The sequence below is a fragment of the Paroedura picta genome, chromosome 12 (assembly GCF_049243985.1).
Source record: "Paroedura picta isolate Pp20150507F chromosome 12, Ppicta_v3.0, whole genome shotgun sequence".
Taxonomy (NCBI): domain Eukaryota; kingdom Metazoa; phylum Chordata; class Lepidosauria; order Squamata; family Gekkonidae; genus Paroedura; species Paroedura picta.
This window is the reverse complement of record NC_135380.1, coordinates 24,507,592-24,526,145: the sequence shown is the minus strand read 5'-3', so window position 1 is coordinate 24,526,145 and position 18,554 is coordinate 24,507,592. Positions and strand designations below refer to the sequence as shown.

General features: G+C 43.1%; 1 protein-coding gene across 4 annotated transcripts in view; it reads left to right on the top strand.

Annotated features, from left to right (window-relative positions):
- The first annotated feature begins 3,514 nt into the window (after positions 1-3,514).
- Positions 3,515-18,554, top strand: part of PROM2 (prominin 2) — a 56,932-nt gene continuing 41,892 nt past the window's right edge. The window contains exons 1-3 of one of the 4 annotated variants that reach the window (XM_077305838.1): positions 3,515-3,668; positions 10,552-10,640; positions 15,692-16,137. In XM_077305838.1, the coding sequence (XP_077161953.1) occupies positions 15,912-16,137 (226 nt within the window). In that variant the 5' untranslated portion in view covers positions 3,515-3,668; positions 10,552-10,640; positions 15,692-15,911. Of the gene's footprint in view, positions 3,669-5,241; positions 5,262-10,551; positions 10,641-15,560; positions 16,138-18,554 lie in introns of those variants that run through there. The other 3 variants (XM_077305839.1, XM_077305840.1, XM_077305837.1) reach the window with 3 other exon arrangements.

Sequence of the window (18,554 nt, the reverse complement as noted above, 5' to 3'; positions counted from 1 at the left end):
TGGATAATTTCTTTTTCTAATTATCCCACTGGCAGAGATAAAACAGGAGTCCTGTGGCATCTTAGAGGCTACAAAGTAGGTTCTGGTCCAGAAAAGAATGCATTAGAATAAACTATATACTACTGTGTATTCTAATTGTTTATGGTATAGTTACTCTTTAGTCCACAAAACTCCTGCTTTTTGGGGAAAAAAAACTACTACAGACTAATATGGTTTCTTTTCAAGTGCAGACAAAAAGAAATAGGATTCATTTTTAGAATTTCCAGTATTCATTTCTACAGTCACAGAGGATATATCCAGTACATCATTTAGAATCCATGTAGAGAACGCATTACATAAAACACAGAGACCGTTTCCGTACAGAGGCGTAAAATGTGCACCACCTCCTGCTTATTAAAACGGGATTGTAAACCGCATGTTTTGCCAATGTCATCAGCGAGCAGCATGAAAACCCATGAACAATGAGAGGCAGGGCAGGGGCAGATTTCTTGTGCGGAAATGGTCACACACAGAAACTCAATGTGCTATCTGTGTCCATCGCTCTTTGCAGAGTAAACATGTGTGTTTATGTGTGCAAAGTGCAGTCAAGTCACGGCCAGTTTAAACTGTCCCCAGTATGGGGCATTCAAGGTAAGTGAGAAGCAGAGGTGGTCTGCCATTGCCTTCCTCTGCAGATTCTTCCTCTGCAGATTCTTCCTCTGCAGATTCTTCCTTCCAAGTACCAACCCATACCACCTACCCTCTGGAGTAATCATACCATTCAGTGTTTCACAGAGGAAAACAGAGGTGTGCTTGATATCCCCCCTCCCCTTTCACACTACAAATCATTTTGCAAGCTCTACCCTGATCAGTATCACACTTTGATGGTTGCCATTTCTTTACCACCTGATTATATTAACTCAGTGGTGGTGGAGGTAATGTGAAACCTCTTGGTAAAAGTCCATCAAGATAGATAAGCCACATGCCCTTGCTTTGCGTGGTAAGAGCATAGGGGCAATTTAGATTGAGAATATGACATTGGGAGAAAATGTTAAGCACCTTTCCCAATGCCAGTGTTTTGTTCCACTTTGGATCTGTGCCACTTAAAATAAAAATGATGGGAGAACACACAAAATTCTCGTATGTTCTTTTTGGGGTTTTCTTGACTGTATTGTCCTTCATGGGCTAATGGGGATGCAAATGGACACAAAATCCCATGACCAGAGGGACCCTTCCAAGTGGGTTATAATCAGGATGTTATTCTCACATACTTTTGAAGACCATGTTGACATTTTATGGCCAATAACCCTGATGCAACAGTGGTCATGGGCACTTTCACACAGCAACAATCTAACAATTCGGCAAGAGTCTTAGGGTTGCCATCTCTAGTTTGGGAAATTCCTGGACTTTTGGTGATGGAGCTTGAGGAAGGAGGAGTTTAAGGAGGGCAGAGAGTTTAGCAAATCTGTGTCTCAAAGCTGCCATTTCCTCCGCGGGAACTGACCTTTGTAGTCTGGAGATCAGGTGTACTAATGGGAGAACTCCAGGTCATACCTGGAGTTGGTAGCCCAGCAAGAGGCATTGGCTTCCCTCTAATGTCTCAGATGTGCAATGCAAGGCAGATGGAGATCTGCAGTGAGATCACAAGCCCATCAATAGGTTGCAGAGAATTGCTTCCGTTCATAATGGATTAAAGCAGGTATCTGTAGCACACTGCACCTGTTGACTTTTTGTTTCATGGAGGACACATCAGGCCCCTCTAATCACATAGCAAAGAATGCAGTTTGCCACAGGCAGAGAGCATGAGTGAACAAAGAGCACCACACCACAGGATTCCCTGGGGGTACGGTGGCCTACTTCTCATTGATATAGTAAACCTGTCTGCTCAATCACTTCGGAAGTCAGGTGGGAGTTCACATGCTAGAATTTTCCTGCTCATAGGAAAGGAGCATGCAATGGAGAAGGCTTTGTATGGTTTATTTATAATGTTTTCTGCTGTTAGGTTTCCTGAACAATCTCTTTACAAAAAATAACAATAATAACAATCACACACACACACGGACACACACACACATTCAAAGCAGCTTACAAAGTCACACTCCTCCAGTCTATTTTATCATCCTACCAACAACCCTGTGGAGTAGGTTAGGTAATCCAGCAAGTTTTCCTGAGGATTTGATATTGGGTCCCTCAATTTTGAAATTGGCTCTCCTGCAAACAAAATAAGAGACTGTACTTTGTGAACTATTGTGAAAAAAAGAGGATGGCCACAAGGTGAGATTCTGTAGAGCTTGGATACTCTGCTAAAGGAATAACTAGTTTTCTAATGTGGCAATGTGTTATTTAATGATTACCACTTTTGTCTAACGCATATGTTTAACTAAGCAATCCTGGCATTTAGGTGTGAAATCCCCTGCATTGAAATGTACAAGATTTTTGTCACTCTTAGGGGCTTAGTGTGCATTCACAGGCACAGGAATATTGTGAATTGCACAATCACTAACCTCACAAGAAACTTTCATGTTCCTGTTCTGTTTCTGGTGTGGTGGTTAAGAGCGGCAGCCTCTAGTCTGGAGAGCTGGGCTTGATTCCCCACTTCTCCGTCACATGCAGCCAGCTGGGTTACCCTTGGGCTAGTCACAGTCCTGTTAGAGCTGTTCTCACAGAGCAGTCCTGTCAGAGCTTTCTCAGACCTACCTATCTCACAGAGTGTCTGTTGTGGGGAGCGGAAGGAAAGGGGATTGTAAGCCACCTTGAGACTCCTTTGGGCAGTGAAAAGTGGGGTATAAAAGCCAACTCCTAATACATAAGAATCATTTGAATTTGCAGTTTTCCCTGTCCCAAGGGTATCACCGGCCTGAGTAAAGCAATTATGGGATACAGGCAGCTCCCCACCCCCACCCAGAGATAGGATGGGGAAGATCTTGGGTCTGAGCCCACCATGTGACATAAGGGTGAAAAGGAAGTGTGGGAAGACTTGGGGACAATAGAGCAGGCTAGTGGGTATCTTTGCTCTTGTACAGTAAATCCCACAGGAGGCTTTTATCAATAGGAGATGCCAGCAGTGGGAGTGGGCATCTTGCACATGGGGAAAGAAACACGTAAATAAACTTTAGAGTTTAGACATCACAGTATGTGAAGGAGGTTAAGAAGAGACAACTCAAGAAACCGAGAGAAAGCCTGTTCATTTCCAGCGTCTCTGGGGACTTATGTTTGTTTGTCTGTTTCAACAGTAATTCCTAGCATGGGCTAGGGCAGCGTAAGCCGCCTGATCCAGATTAAAGGCACAGCTTTGTCATGTAGGAGGCAAACTACTTAGGTTTCCCCCCCAAACAGCATACTCTGATTACTTCTGAGGTCCTCATGGAGATGGCAGCAGGAAGCCTTGCCTCTGTGTAACCCATGTCATTTTTGTTGTAATAATTCCATTAAACAGTTTAGGATTTAGTTCGAGGGAGCCAAAGGTCACTGGGCATGGGCAGTCGGTTAAGTTGCTCACATAATATTAGCTGCAAAAGCCCCACCCCATAATCAGTCTGGCTCTGGAGCAGGAGAGAGAAGGCCCAGAGCGTGACTGGGGGAAATCTGCTAATTTTTCTGCAGGCCCAAGCCAGGGAGGAGCTCCAGAGCAGCAGCAAGAACCCTTGAAGAAGCTGATAAGAAGCTGCCTTGCCCTTCTATAAGTTAAGGTTTGGACTTTTGCTTTCCCTGTGTTACTGGACATTGTTTGCTAGGACTGGCTCTGTTCCTATGTTCATAGCCATTGTGATTTAGTTCTACATCTAGTGGTGAAGTTCTGGGGCTTATGATAAACATTGTTATACTGAAAACTACTTAACGTCTGGCATGTTTCAACTTTTTTAATGCCTTAAAGGGGCTGTCATCTACTGTTTTGAACCCCTGCCCCCCAACTGAAGAGGGTAACATGTTCTTGAAGTGAACCTGTGCTGAAAAGCCCCTTGGGGTTCAGTATCAGTGCTGAGAGCCTGCAGTAAGGTGGAGTACTAGGGTGGCTGGATCAGCTTTTAAAACTAGGTGCTAGCAAGATGCCTTGGAGTGTAGAGACCTTGTAGTTCTGACCTTGGAATCAAGGTAGTCCCAATAGAGAGTAGTGAAATAAAACACAGCAGGCCTTAAGCATAAGTCCGTTGTCTCCCAACAGACTAATAACAAGAAATAGGGAGAAAAACTCCACCTATTTCAGCGGAAAATGATTGCAGCCTTCTACAGTTATTAGGGATTGGCTATAATTCTGCATGCCGGTCTGTCATGATTCAAGTCTTTAGTTCTTGCCAGGCAGAGAAAGCAGCCTGTTCCTCTCTGGAATGTAGGTTTTTTGGATAAGCTTGTGGAGGGAGGATCCCAGACGCTAATGCCTGTGTTACATTTATGTTGAACTGACCTAACCCCAAGACCGGGAGGAAGAACAGAGGAAGTGTTTGTCGCTACTGTTTATGTAGACAATTGAAGGGGGTGGGGGAGGCATGCAAATAGTTTTTGGACCTTGTCAGTAGGTTATGGAGGGTTGGCTCGGTAGCTGCAGGATGGTCCCATGACATGGAATGAGGGGTAGAAACCTTAGGCTATTGGCCTTTCCTGAGAGGGCATAATCTCTGCCAGCCTCCAAGGAGAGGGTATTTAACACTATGTAATTGTATTATTCTTGGTGCAGATTTGGGAACTTCCCTGTGTCTGGTTTTTTTCTGCAGTAAATAAATATTAGAAACCCTTTCCTCTCAGTGTGATAATTGGGAGCATTGCACTGGGCAAAAGAACCCTGGTTAGGCCATAGGGCCATCACAGCCATTCTCTAAAACTACAGGTGCAGAAGAGGTACAAACCATCCCAAGTGAAAGGCTAAATACTCTTATCACTAAGAGCCATGGAGAATTATTGCAAGGCTCTGTGAACCCATGCCTCCAAGAGTTTCTCCTTGAAACTGAGGGCATCCAAGGGAAAGTTTCCTTCAGTCAGGCCCTTTAAAAGAAAGGCCTTCCATCAGATCACACCTTTGGGTTTATGGTCAGTTCTGAATGAAGGCAGAGAGAGAATGTTGCTTTCGATCAGACATTGTCTGCCAAGCCGCACCTCCAAGGTTCTTGTATGGGCACTGAGTCAACGTTGACAGGAAGGAAACTGTGGCAATCACAGGGTAAGCCAAGCTTCCTCCCTTGGCAAGGAGAGAACAGAGGGTTGAGGGCAGCTTCTGCTAGGCTCCATTTGCAAACTTCTTCCCTGGACGCTAGGTCAACATTGAATGGAAGGAGACGGGCTATCACAGGGTAAGCCAAGTTTCCTCCCTCAACAAGGAGACAAGGGAGTTTAAATGGCCATTTGCTCAAATCACCGAATCATGTCGAATCGCAATTTGACAATTTGAGCAAGATTGGTCATTTAAGCTTATTGGGAAAGGGTGGTTCAGACTGGATTTGGCTGATTTGTGCCAAAATCAAGGCTGAATTGGGTACGTTTTGTCCAGATCAAACTGAATCAGACATGTCTACTGGTGACAGTAAGAGTAGGCATTTCTTTCGTATAAACCGTGAGGCAGTTAAGGCACAGACAATGGCCATTTGGTCAGCTCAATCCTGAGGAAAAAACAGAAAGATGTCTTCCTTAAATGTAGTTTCTTCTTTACTAAAATGAGTATTGATGACAAAAAAGGAAAACTTTTGAGAGAAAGAAATCTCCTCTACCTCCAGAATGAAAGAACAGAGAACAGCCGTGGAAATCACTTCTCCGTGTTGGCAAAGAAAAGAAAGCACCAGAGAGAGGAGGGGAATTCCTAGGTGTATTATGCATGGCAGGATACCTTGCAAAAAGTCTGCCCAAAAAGACTTTTTAAAAATTTCTGCATGTGGAGCTTGTTTCGCCACAGAAAAGCCACCATAGTATTTTTTGATTCTGCACAGCATTACCCCCCTCATAGCAGCCATTGTGTCTTTTCAGTGCGGTATTTAAAACTAGCTATAAAACTACTTTTTGTTTGCAGCGATCATAAAAATGCCTGTTTATGCATGCATAAACACTAGCATGTTTTTGATCTCCTTCCCTATGCCACCGTACACTAATGGGGAAAGCAGGCAGCCTCTAGTCCCTTGCCAACCAATGGAAGCTTGAGACACTCTTTGTTCAATGCAGACCCTCCCACCTCTGCTATGACAACATTATACCAGAAGAAATTAATTTATTCATTCCCTCAGAGGCATTTGCAAGCATTTCAATCCACTCTCTATGAGGAGCAGCATACATCTGAGGGGGAATGTCTATAGTGTTTTTAAAAGGCTGTGTGCCCTCATGGAAATTCCTTGTTGAGGTCACTGGAAACCCTGCCCCATGTCCTGGAAGTGTCTTCCCCTATAACAGAGGAGCTTCATCATCTTGCATAAGGGAGATGATGAAGTGACAAGCTCAGAAAGAGAGGTTGGAAACAGCACAGTGGACCTCTTGGGGTCCATGCAGTTCTTTGTGGAGCTCAAGAAAGAAAAGGACACATCTATTATATCTATCCTTACTGTTTCTGATAGGGCCAAACTTGATATGATGGTATCTTCATGGCTGCCATGTTATTGTGAAAAGCTGAGTTCCACGTACTGTTTTCTATGTTTTATATAAACCACCCTGAGCCACAGGGGAGGGCGGTATATGAATGAATGAATGAATGAATGAATGAATGAATGAATGAGGCTGCTATTTCTATTTTAAAGTAATTTTGAATTGTTGTGAGAACCCACAGCTTGGTAGGCTGAGACACTCTTGTTTTGCCTTGCACCTGTGAAAATGCAGGATGTCAGGGACAAGAGCATATGCAATGGGCTGATCAAGATAGTGCCGTCTTGTCTAATCTGGCTCTCAGTTTCCTAAGGAAACAGCATTGCTGTCTTCCAGGGAGTCTTGTGCCTTTAATTAGTATATAGGGAGCACAATTCCTCCCCTTTGCAGTACAAAAGGTGCAGCAATCTCTCCCCCAGCAATACAAAAGGCTCATTCATTTTGTTTTCCTTTGAAAACAACTCAGCCAACACCAGCCCTTTTCTGCATCTGCATCCCTCAAAAAGTGCTGGAGCTCAGAGACAAATGACACATTTTGGGTTTTAAAGAATTGGGTTCAGGCTCCCTAGGACCAACTTAATCTCCCTGCAGCCACACAACAGCTGCAGAGAAAGGCTTCTAAAAAATTAAGGAGAGCCCAAATAGGCTTGGAATGCCCCCACAGGGGGGAGAAAGGCTTCTGTCCCCCCACCCCCACCCCCAGTTGTTTTCCTACATGAAAATAGCACTGGGAGGTGGTTTTTCCCTTTGCTTGCTGCTGCTGCACACAGAATATTCTGTGCATGTGAAGCAGCAAAAATTAGGCAATAACTCCCCCCTCCCCTGCTGTTTCTGCATGAGAAAATGGGGGTGGGGGGCAAGAGGCTGGAGTCTTTCCTCCCCCTGTGGCAGCACATAAAGCCTGTTTGGTCTCCTTTATTTTTTTTAAAAGCCATCTCCTGCATCTTGCTGCCTGGCTGCAGGGAACCTGAGTTGGGTCTGGAAAACCTGGACTGAACACTTATAAGGCCCAAGTATGTAGTTTGGCCTTCAGTTTCTGCTCATCAACCCCGTTTGCTTTACAGTTTCTAAGCTTGACTTGCATTTCAATGAATTTGTTTTCTTCTGGGCTTCTGGCCAAACTGAAATCTATAAAAAGCTTCCTCCTGATCCCTTGCTTCCAAAATCCTGAAATTCATAAAAAGCTTTCTTCTTATTCCTGCCCCCCCAACTGGATTTTGGACAAAATTGCTACCTTTTGGGGGGGCAAGTATTTGCAGGGTGGCTTTCAGACTAAAAAAAAGTTGATGAACGAATACATTGTTGTGTTTTATCTATGGTGCTAAGTCCCAACTCCTTTGAAAAATTTCAGACAGAGCTGTTGTTAGGTAGATTCAAATGAGTAGCCGTGTTGGTCTGAAGTAGCACAATAAAATCAGAGTCCAGTAGTACCTTTAAGACTAACAAAGATTTATTCAAGGCATGAGCTTTCGACTCTAAAGCTCACGCCTTGAATAAATCTTTGTTGGTCTTAAAGGTGCTACTGGACTCTGATTTTACTGTTGTTAGGTAGGCAGCCTTTAGTACTTGGCTAGAGAGGCAGGGTGATGATAACCTTATTCAGTATCCAAGCAAATCAGTCAGTTGCTTGAGATAAGGAGTTTACATAAACATCAAATTTGATTTATTTGAGCATCTTATTTTTAGGGCATATCAGCAGTTGTACTTGAATTTAATTTTTGGCCAGATTCTAGAGGCTGTGATATAATGTAAAGTATTTGTATCCACTTGGTTGGTTTTTTTCATCATTAATAATAGTAAACATATTCCTTGACTTAATGTTTATCTTTACAGTAAAAGGTATATTCCTGTTTTTCTCTAATCAAAGGAGTCTCAAAGCGGCTTACAGTCGCCTTCCCTTTCCTCTCCCCACAACAGACACCCTGTGGAGGCTAAGAGAGCCCTGATATTACTGCTCGGTCAGAACAGCTTTATCAGTGCTGTAGAGACCCCAAGGTCACCCATTTGGGGGAGCGCAGAATCGAATCTGGCTTGCCAGATTAGAAGTCCGCACTCCTATCCACTACATCAAACTGGGTCTCTTATATATTTGTTTTTATATATTTGTTTTTATCAGTGTGGAAAAGATACAGTACCAAGCAAAATGGAAACAAGGTGGTTTAGTTCTTATTCAGCATATTCAATAACAATCTCTGTTGTTCTGGATGTTTAAAATCTGTTCTGTGCATAGAGAATAAAATGTATTTATTTATGTTATTTATAGTCTGCCTTTTTCACCGGGACTTGATAGAATAAGTCAATACAATTAGCAGGATGGAACACCCAACACACTATGGAATAGGATTTGGATTGCAGAAGTCTGGAACCAACCAGGAATCAGAGACAAAGCACAAGTATTAACATGACATGTTAAATGGTGCAAAAATTACATAGTTACAGCAGCATAGTCTACAAATTACAGAGTAGGATAGCCCACATTTCTAAACATTTCAGCCCTATTATCTATGTTAAAAAGTCATTTTGAATAATTACATTTTTTGTAGTGTGTAGATAGCCAGGAACGTTTCTGAATGGGAGAGCTGACCTCATCAGGCTGGTCATTCCACAAGGTGGCATTTGCAAAATGGAATGTATGTGTATAGGAGTTGCAGATTTTGCCTTTTTGCAGAGTAGCAGCTGAAGAAGGCCATGCAACTCTAAGGTATTTCTTCCAAGCTCTAGTTTGCATTAGTCCATTTTTCATATATTCTGTAGAAAACCTTATAGGCCAACAAGCATAAGAGATTCTCCCTCATTCAGAGCAGAGAGTCAAATGCCAATAGCTTTTCATAGCGTTATGAACTATAGTATTCCTCATAGGTATTCCATTGCGCATATACAGGCACATGTGGCTGTGTTCAAACTTGGTTAGATCTTGATGATTTCTAAGGAAAGAAAAATTGAGACATTTTCAGAAGACTTCATACCAAAGGAAACCACGAGGTCCCTTCCAACTCTATTATTCTATGATTCTATGATTCTATGATTCTATACTAGTGGAAAGACCAAATGGACAAATCTATTCACACACAGCTAAGTATCAATTCTTTAGGAGTGATCTTCAAGGTAAAACAGTCAAATCTGAGCTCTTACTAAAACAAGGGCCTCAGATGGTGGTTCTCAGTTCCAGGATCGTATGATAGAAACAAAGAATTGGAACACTAAGTAATTATAAAGAAAATGGGTACCATTTTAGCATGTGCAGAGTGCATTCAATTTACTATGGGATAACATAGGAAACCATCCATTCTGTTGACCCAGGAATATCACTCAGTGATCAGTTAGAACTCGACTTTATTATCTTCATCACTTTTAAAGATACCCAGATTACAAAACATTACATAAATGCTGATTATTCTAAAACTTGAGACCAAAATAAGCCTGATCTTTATTATAGTTCAGCACAAATCTTACCAGATTTTTATCCATCATCATAATATAATATAAATTAGTCCTATGCCTAAGATAAAATTCGGTGGGAGGTACACCTTCAGAAGGGAATATGTCTTAACAATAAACAGAAGAACATTAAAATACTAGAGTGTATAAATTCATCACCAATAATTGATGAATTCTAAAAACTGCCACACAAAACTTTTTGCATCGCCTTGCCAAAGCTGCTGAAGGGAGTACTAGACACCCCGCAAGGGAAAAAGCCTTCCTATGACTAAAAATCTCCAAATGGCAGAGATATGTAGTGGAGAAACTCAAAACTAGAGTTCTCTGTGGACAGGAAAATCAATGTCCTCCGTAGAGCTGCCTGTCACTCAGGGCCCTCTGCTTGCATGGCCAATGAAATAAGTAGCTATTGGACATTCAGAGCACTGAAAGCAATGGTGCAAAAAGAAAATCAGCATGACATTTCTGAAGCTCTAACTGTAATTTTTTGAACATGAAACATAACAATTAGCAATGTCTAATCATAAAAGCGCATAATTACAATTTGCAACGCTTGATAAACATTTCCCATTTCCTTTTCAGAACCTCAGTTGTTTCTGATTCTAACCATTAGAGGAAGCCAAAGAGCTACAGCTGAAGAAAGAAGGAAAACAACAGCCAGGTCTTTTAAGGTTGGTTCCAAAAATGGATTGGATGGGAAATCTGAGCAATTCTTTTTTCATGGCAAAGAAATAGCAAAGCAATGAGGCAGAAACTGTGTGTTTTGTGGCTTTTGGGATCCCAGCTTAATATCTGAAAGTACAATCAGGAATACCTGTAGTAGGGAAAATATGCAAAACTGAACCAAGAGGTTGGCTGGATCAAGCCCCTGGACAAAATATGTGCACCCCTTTTAATAACTGGGGCTAGAGAAATATTAGTGCATTCATATTCAGTGGGAGCATAATGCAGTGGAGGAAGTAACTTAGCCTGGGTTAGCCTGTTAATGGCCCAGGGTTCTGTTGCCAAAGGCATTGGACTATTATACATGAGTGTTTAGCCTTGCTTTCACCATGTCCATTGGCTTTTCTTTTTCAATCTGCATTTTCCCTTGCTTTCACTGTGCATATCCTTCATTGTGTAGATGTTAGGAGTGGCGGCCTCTAATCTGGTGAGCCAGGTTTGATTTCCCGCTCCTCCACATGCAGCTAGCCGGGTGACCTTGGGCTAGGCACAGTCCTATCAGAGCTATTCTTACAGAGTACTCCTGTCAGAGCTTTCTCAGCCCTACCTGCCTCACAGGGTGCCTGTTGTGAGGAGAAGAAGGGAAGGTGATTGTAAGCCACTTTGAGAAGTGGGGTATGAAAAACAACTCTTTTTCTTCATTGGTGTACAATGTACATTATTGCTTACTTTCCCCATCATGTGATTTGGGCGGGGGGAGGGTTTACAAGCAGTTTGAGTGTTTCAATATGGATTTATCACTAAACTTAGATTGCTGGGGGGAAATTTTCAAAACTAAAGAACATGGCTCAGAAGTGATGATTTGTGTGTGTTCACATGCAGAACAGGCTAGCAAGCATTTCCCCATAAAATGTGGCATTATTCCCCTCTCCTATCTCTGCAACCCCACGCCTCCACTCAGTTCCCCCATTCTTTCAGGGCTAGTGGATTAGTTTCTCTGCTTTGTGCCCTCTATTGCCATTTGACTTGATTGCATTTCTTTGCATTTCTTTTCATGCAAGGAACTGAACCGTTGAGATTTTAATGAAAGAGTGGAGGGAGGGAGGGGGCAAGTCAAGATTGGCATCAGGTTGTGTGCCACCAATCAAGCCCAGCAGTGAGCGTGGCAGCTGCCAATCCCCATCTGGTGTCCCTGTGTGTGAGCAGTTAAAAGTTTTATTTTTAAAAACTTTTACATCTTTTAAAATTTATTTCATTTTTAACTTTTTAACTTGAAAGTTTTAAAAGATGCATTTAATGAAACCAGTACCCATTAAGGTGGCTTATCGCGGCAAATTCACACCCTCCATTAAAACCCTTATGGTTCAGTTCCTCACAAGAAAGGGAACATAAAGAAATGCAGTCAAGCCTAAAAAACATGACTGTGAAACTAACAAAACATGTTTTGAGTCTCATTACAGCAGCTGCGAAGCTCCATTCTGTTTATTTCTAGGGATGATTGTTCACCTCCAACTCCCCTTATTGCTACACAAGCACCAGAAGACACATGGGCTCCGTAGAAGGGCTTAACTTTTGCATGCAAAACTCAAAATCTTTATGGCAGTGGTTGGGCTGCAGGCCACAGAACATGCCTGGGCCCATTCTGTACATGTCAGATAGTGCACTTTCACTGTGCTTTCTGTGTGGAATAGGATAATCTACCTCTAAAGTGCATTGAAAGTGCATTATCCAATGCAAGCATACTGACCCCTGGAGTCCACCACATCCCTATGAAAATTCTTTCAGTTTAATGTTATTGGGGTTTAAAAAAGAAAATTGAACTCTGATTTAGTTACGGGGGACAAAGTAGATGGTGCTTGTAAGGTAAAGGTACAGGTATCCCCTGTGCAAGCACCGGGTCATGTCAGACCCTTGGGGTGATGCCCTTTAGCGTTTTCATGGCAGACTCAATACGGGGTGGTTTGCCAGTGCCTTCCCCAGTCATTCCCGTTTACCGCAAGCTGGGTACTCATTTTACCGACCTCGGAAGGATGGAAGGCTGAATCAACCTTGAGCTGGCTGCTGGGATTGAACTCCCAACCTCATGGGCAGACAGCTTCAGACAGCATTTCTGCTGCCTTACCATCCTGCGCCACAAGAGGCTCTATTGGATGCTTTAGGATGCTTTGGGCTGATCCTGCATTGAGCAGGGGGTTGGACTAGATGGCCTGTATGGCCCCTTCCAACTCTATGATTCTATGATTCTATGATTCTATGGTGCTTGTAGTCAGACTCAAAACACAGTTTGTCATTTTCCCAGTGAGGTTTTTTTTTCATGAGGTAACTGAGATGGTGGGAGGGATAATGCCATATTTTGCGGGAAAGTGCTTGCTAGCCTGTAGGCACACTCACACACAAACCACCATTTATGAACCATGTTCTCTTTAATTTTGAAATGACTCTGTCTGTGCCTTAGCTTTTCCCTGTCAATAATTTTCCCAGTGATCTAAGTTTAGTGATAAACTCATATCTCTAGACTTATCCCATTTGTAATCCCTCCCCCCAATTTACAAGGTTCGGAAAAGTAAGCAATAGTGTAGCTTGTACACCTGTAAAGGTGGTGGTGGTGGTGGGAGAATCACTAACATTCTGCTAAGATGGCTACCAAGCAGCAAATACACTTTGAAGAATCTCCTAAATTAAAAAAAAAAAACACCCCCAGCCAGATAAGGAGAGATCAACCATGCCACACATACACAGAAAGGAAATTCTGGTGTAATATATGTCCAGTTTTTCGATTGGTATGATGAATATATATACTGTGATTCCTAAGAGAAAAATGGGAAGGGAAAAAAGAGATGTGACGTGCACACCCAGAATTTGAAGTGAAGCCCAACCGATTTCAGTGAATATCGGAAGTAAGCTACACGTGCATCCAAGGCCATTGACTGTGCCCTTATAGTTGGCAAGATAGTTCCGTCTCATGATAAAAGTGTCTAGGCAGGCACTCTGCCGGAGGCCCTGGTTCAGGAGACCTTATATGGCAAGTCTGTGCTGGTCTTTAGGAATGCTGAAGTCTTACCTCAAGGCTTTTCAATTGCTTGCATTTTCTTGCTCGATTGCTATGTCACAAGGTTTCCACGTATGGGCTGCATCTGGGTGATCCCATTTTCTTTGTGCTGAAAGATCTGCCTGTGTTCTCCTCCCTTGCTTGGGCTGTTCAATATCTCTAAGAAAATGACCTCCGGTCCTTGGCCAGCTTCAAAGATGTTTTTCAGACATTGCAAGTCACCAAGTCCACGGAAAGTGACCATCAGATTTGTAGCTGTTATAATCTTCCGCTTAGATCTGAAGGCTGGTCAAATTGCTCTAAGGTTTTCAGAATTAAGTGTGAGGAAATGGCCCTTCTACAGGTAACCACTCGCTAATTTGTCCTGTTTCCTTCCTCTTTTTGCAAGATATAATCTTGCCAAGCTCCGATAGTCTCCTTCCCTAGACAGTGCTGCTCCTATTGCATGAATAGAAACTGAAATCTGTTTTTCTGGTTGGTCCTCATCCCAGGTTGCTTTCTTATACAGAATAGCAAAGCTATTTGTTACCTTTAACCTACAACTTGTCAAGCCTGAGTTTTTAGAAGGCTTAAAACCTGAAGTTCCATACTGTGTATTAGTTGGTGACACTTATGCCCTCTGGAGCTGGAAGCTAACTGGAACGTGAATCTAAGCATGCACAGAGTGTCCTTTTCTCCCCACGGAGGCCTCATTATGCATTTCTGGCTTGGAAAAGAAACCTTAGGTCAGGCGGCATAGTTTTTCGGTTTCCAGGCCCCAGGCTTTCGTAGTGTGCTTATGACACAAAACAGATTAGAGCCACTTGTTTGGCATGCTTCAGAAAGCCGTTATAGATTGATTCTTTGGATAAGGCAGTAGATAAATGCCAGCCTTGCTAGGAAATGAAATGAAGGGGCTTTGTGACATTTCCAGAGGAAGCTTTCCCCCTGCTACTCGGCATCCACTGAATTAGCTTACTTGCTTTTTTAAAAAAAGGGACAACTTAGAATACTATTTTGAAATTTCTCCGCAGGTGCAAGCATGTCTTAGGGCCTGCACCTGACAACTCGCCATACCGGTAAAGCTGAAAGGATTCAGAGGACATGACCAAAACAAGTCACTTTGCTAAGACAGGAAATCTGCTAGGTCATATTGATCATCTCACCTGGGTAGCCACAACAGTGTAGTGGCGAAACTGTTTAAATGTTGGACTATGACCTGGGAGACCCCAGGCTTGAATCCTCACTCTGCCATGGAAGCTTGCTAGGTCACCTTGGGCCAGGCACGCACTCTCAGCTAACCTACCTTACAGGGCTGTTGCGAGGATGAAATGGAGAATGGGAGAATATTGTAAACTGCTTTGCATCTCCTTTGTACACAGATGAATGAATGAAGTAAATAAATGGCAGGGAGCAGGTTGCCTTTGGCAGCCTTATGGTACCAACCTAAGCATAACTAGGCTGCTTTAAGGTATAAGTAGGCATGGCGGCCTCCAGGGGAAACCTGGGAACCCCCCGGAGAAAATGGCTGCTTTGGAGGGTGGACTCTATGGCATCGAATCCCATTGAGGTCCCTGGCCTCCTCAGGTCCCATCCCCAGACCTCCAGGAGTTGCCCAACTTGGAACCAGCTCTCTTACCTCCCCGCTCCCCATCAGTAACCAGAGGGGAACTGGGACCTCTTGGTCTCTTTTGTGGCTATTATGGCTGGTTGACTCACTAACTCAGTACAGCAGAGGAGCAGGGGTGAGATTTGAGGGAAGGCCACTGAATAGCTGGGCGAAGGCTTCCATTCATTTTCCCACTCCGCCAAGGGAGGCTGCTCCACCCTGCTCTATCCCACAGGCTGGAAAGAGGCGAGGAGCTCCTGTGTCGTCAGGAGGCATCAAACCCGTTGGGCAGGTTTTGCTTTTCTGCCTTTGGAGGCATTTCAGTGGCAGTCAGAGCCGATCTGTTGAAAGGGGGGGAGTAAATACTGGAAAGAGGCAGCAATGCTTTGTCTGTTTCTCCTTGTCTTCCCTTCTACAAGCAGGACTTGGGAGCACTGAGGGGCCGCTAAGGAGATCCAAGTTTGCGAAGAAGAAGCTTTCCTTTTGCTGCAGGTCCAAGGGAAGAAGAGAATATCGCTAGGGAGTCAGATTTCATTCTGAAGTCCTGGATTTTACCACTCCTTCTATTGTACCTTCTGTGCCTGGACACTAGTTCTGAACCTAATCAGGATTCATAATCTTGAAGAGATCTAGAGCTCTAGGATGGGATTTCTGCTGCTTCTGTTATTGGCGTTTACTTTCATTCCTCCGGATCCAGCCCATTCTCAGCAATGCTCAGGGGGCCCTATTTCACTGGTCCTCCAGTTTGCTGATGTGGGCACTGACCAGTGGATTCCTGCCCACCGACGAGCCACTGGGTCATTGGATCCCCTCTATGACCTTGTCCAAAGCTACCTCGATATAGTTCAACAGAACCCTCTCCCTACAGGTAAGTTTGCTTCTTTCAAAGTTGAGAGCCAGGCAGGAATTGTTGGCCAGTTTTAACCCTCACCTGTTCTTGTGCCTCTTGAAGCAGTTTGAAGTGCAGAAATCAGCAGGTGAAGCTTTCCATAGCCAGAAATTAAGCTTGAAAAGGACAAAAGTAGAAGCTGGTGAAAAGTTGGCTACCCTACCATAGGACCAGGTCAAAACAAGAATTTCCCCCCCCCCCAGAGAATAGATTCCAGAAATAGCAGCGCTCAAGAAACCAGCCTAGAGAGGTAATTTCTAGAAATTTAGAAGCTATGGAAAGAACCATTTCCTCCCCCTCTATCTCCTGAAATTGGTGTGTGTGTGGGAGGGGGAATTGAAATATATGCAATACTTCTTATGCAGCCTAGAATTATTTTTTCAGCTTTAACATAATAAAATGCATAATTTATAACAACTGGCATACAAATGATAGAATCATAGAGCTGGAAGGGACTTCCAGGCCCATCTAGTCCAACCCCCGCACAATGCAGGAATACGTTGTCATATTTATGAAATATACAGGTATTAAGTGCTGTATGTTTTCTGCTAAAAAAATTCCAAATGACTTCTGGAGTGGGGGTGGTAGAGTGCTGCTCCCTGTATCTTGTTCTTTGACGCCTGATCTGAGAGGTTGGAAAAATAAATGTCAAAATCAGAAAACAGATATTGTAGCAAACACAAAAGGATATTACTTAGAGAGAAACAGTCACAATCACAATGAGGTTACCAACATAGGTGGCTGGCAAGTTACTATTTAAAACTGAAAATAGTTAACTTATTAATTATTATTATACACATTATAGCATATTAATTATTTCCTAGATCATGTGTCCCCAACCTTGTTGATCCTGCAGGCACATTTGGAATTTGGAAGTGCCATGGTGCATGCAGTACCAAAATGGCTGCTGCAAAATGGCTGCCAAAGGAGGCGGAGCCAGCCACAAATATTGCTACATTTCAGTAACACACTGTAGATCCTTGTGCTGTTGTGGTGGCTGCTGCCAAAGCAACATTTCAAAAACTCTACACAGCCAATCAGACTTCCAATAGTCAATGAGAAACCTTGCTAGGCAAAAGCCCTATATGACCATGCCCACTTCCTCAAAACACTTAGTGGGTGCCAGAAAAAGTGTTAATGGGAAATACGATGCCCATGGGTACCACTTTGAAGTTCCTTGGCCTAGAGTCACACTCCATTGGTAAACATATCCTTGAAAATATGTGATATGATACTCCCCCAAGCCACTGGGGGGAAAGGAATCCCCCTAGACCCTCTTCCAAATTTATGCATTTCCCCCGAGGTCTTCACATCTCTAGCCCAGAGTACATACCTCACCATCTTTAGCATTGTCTGCTCAGACTTCTCTCTCTGCTGGAGATGTAGACATCTATCACACACACTCCGGGTTCTTGTGGTCCTTTGAGGTCTATAACTCCCATCCCAATAAGTCAGACACTTTACCCAGGATCTTTTCCCTCTCTCTTTGTTCCTCAAATTCAGGGTGCCATTTTCCTTCTCAAAACTTCCCCAGCCTGCTGCAAATTAAATACCACCATAATTTATTTTACATTATATAATTAATTTCATGTCTGTTTTCCTGAACAAGAAGATATTGAGTATTACACACTTCAGTTCCGTTAAGCGCTTCCTGTATTTTTAAAGTACATAAAGTATATATATGGTTTTAATTTTGTAGAGGTTTTAATGTCTTGCAGCCAGGCATGACTACTATGAAAAGGTGAATAAGCCAGTGCTGTAATATATGCAGTATAAGAGACAAACAGCTTTCCTACCAACTTTGCTCAGAAAAGTTTTAATCTATTTTAAGATTAAGACTGCCTCAAGTCTACTCAGTACTGGTGGTTTTGTTAGTATCTCGATTGGACACATTTGCAACAAAACACAGAAGTAGTCCGTGGACATCTGGAAAGCCACACTTTGGCCATCCCTGCAGTGTATGGCATTGTACCCAGCTGAAGTCTTGCTCCTCCCTAAGCTCGACTCTCCAAATCTCCGGGTATTTCCCACTGAAAGATGGCAATGCTAACCGGCTATTGTTTTCTGGGGACATAGAATGGCATTGTTCTACTCATTGGTACATGGGAAGCCATGCTGGAAAATCAGTTCTGTTTTAGACAATAAATATCAGGATGCATCGTGCTGAGCTTGTCTCCCCATTAGAGATCCAGAACAAGAGTCATGTAGTTGGAAGTGGTACAGGTCAGACTCAGGGCCATTTCGCACGGCTTCAAAGTAGCAGAATGGTTGCTATTTGGAAACGCTACTAATTTGCCATAACCCACGACGTCGTAGACAATCTGCAACAATCCTGAAACCAATCAGCAAAAAGCGCTTCGTTGTGGCGCTTTCAGGGGAATCCAGAAAAGTGGATT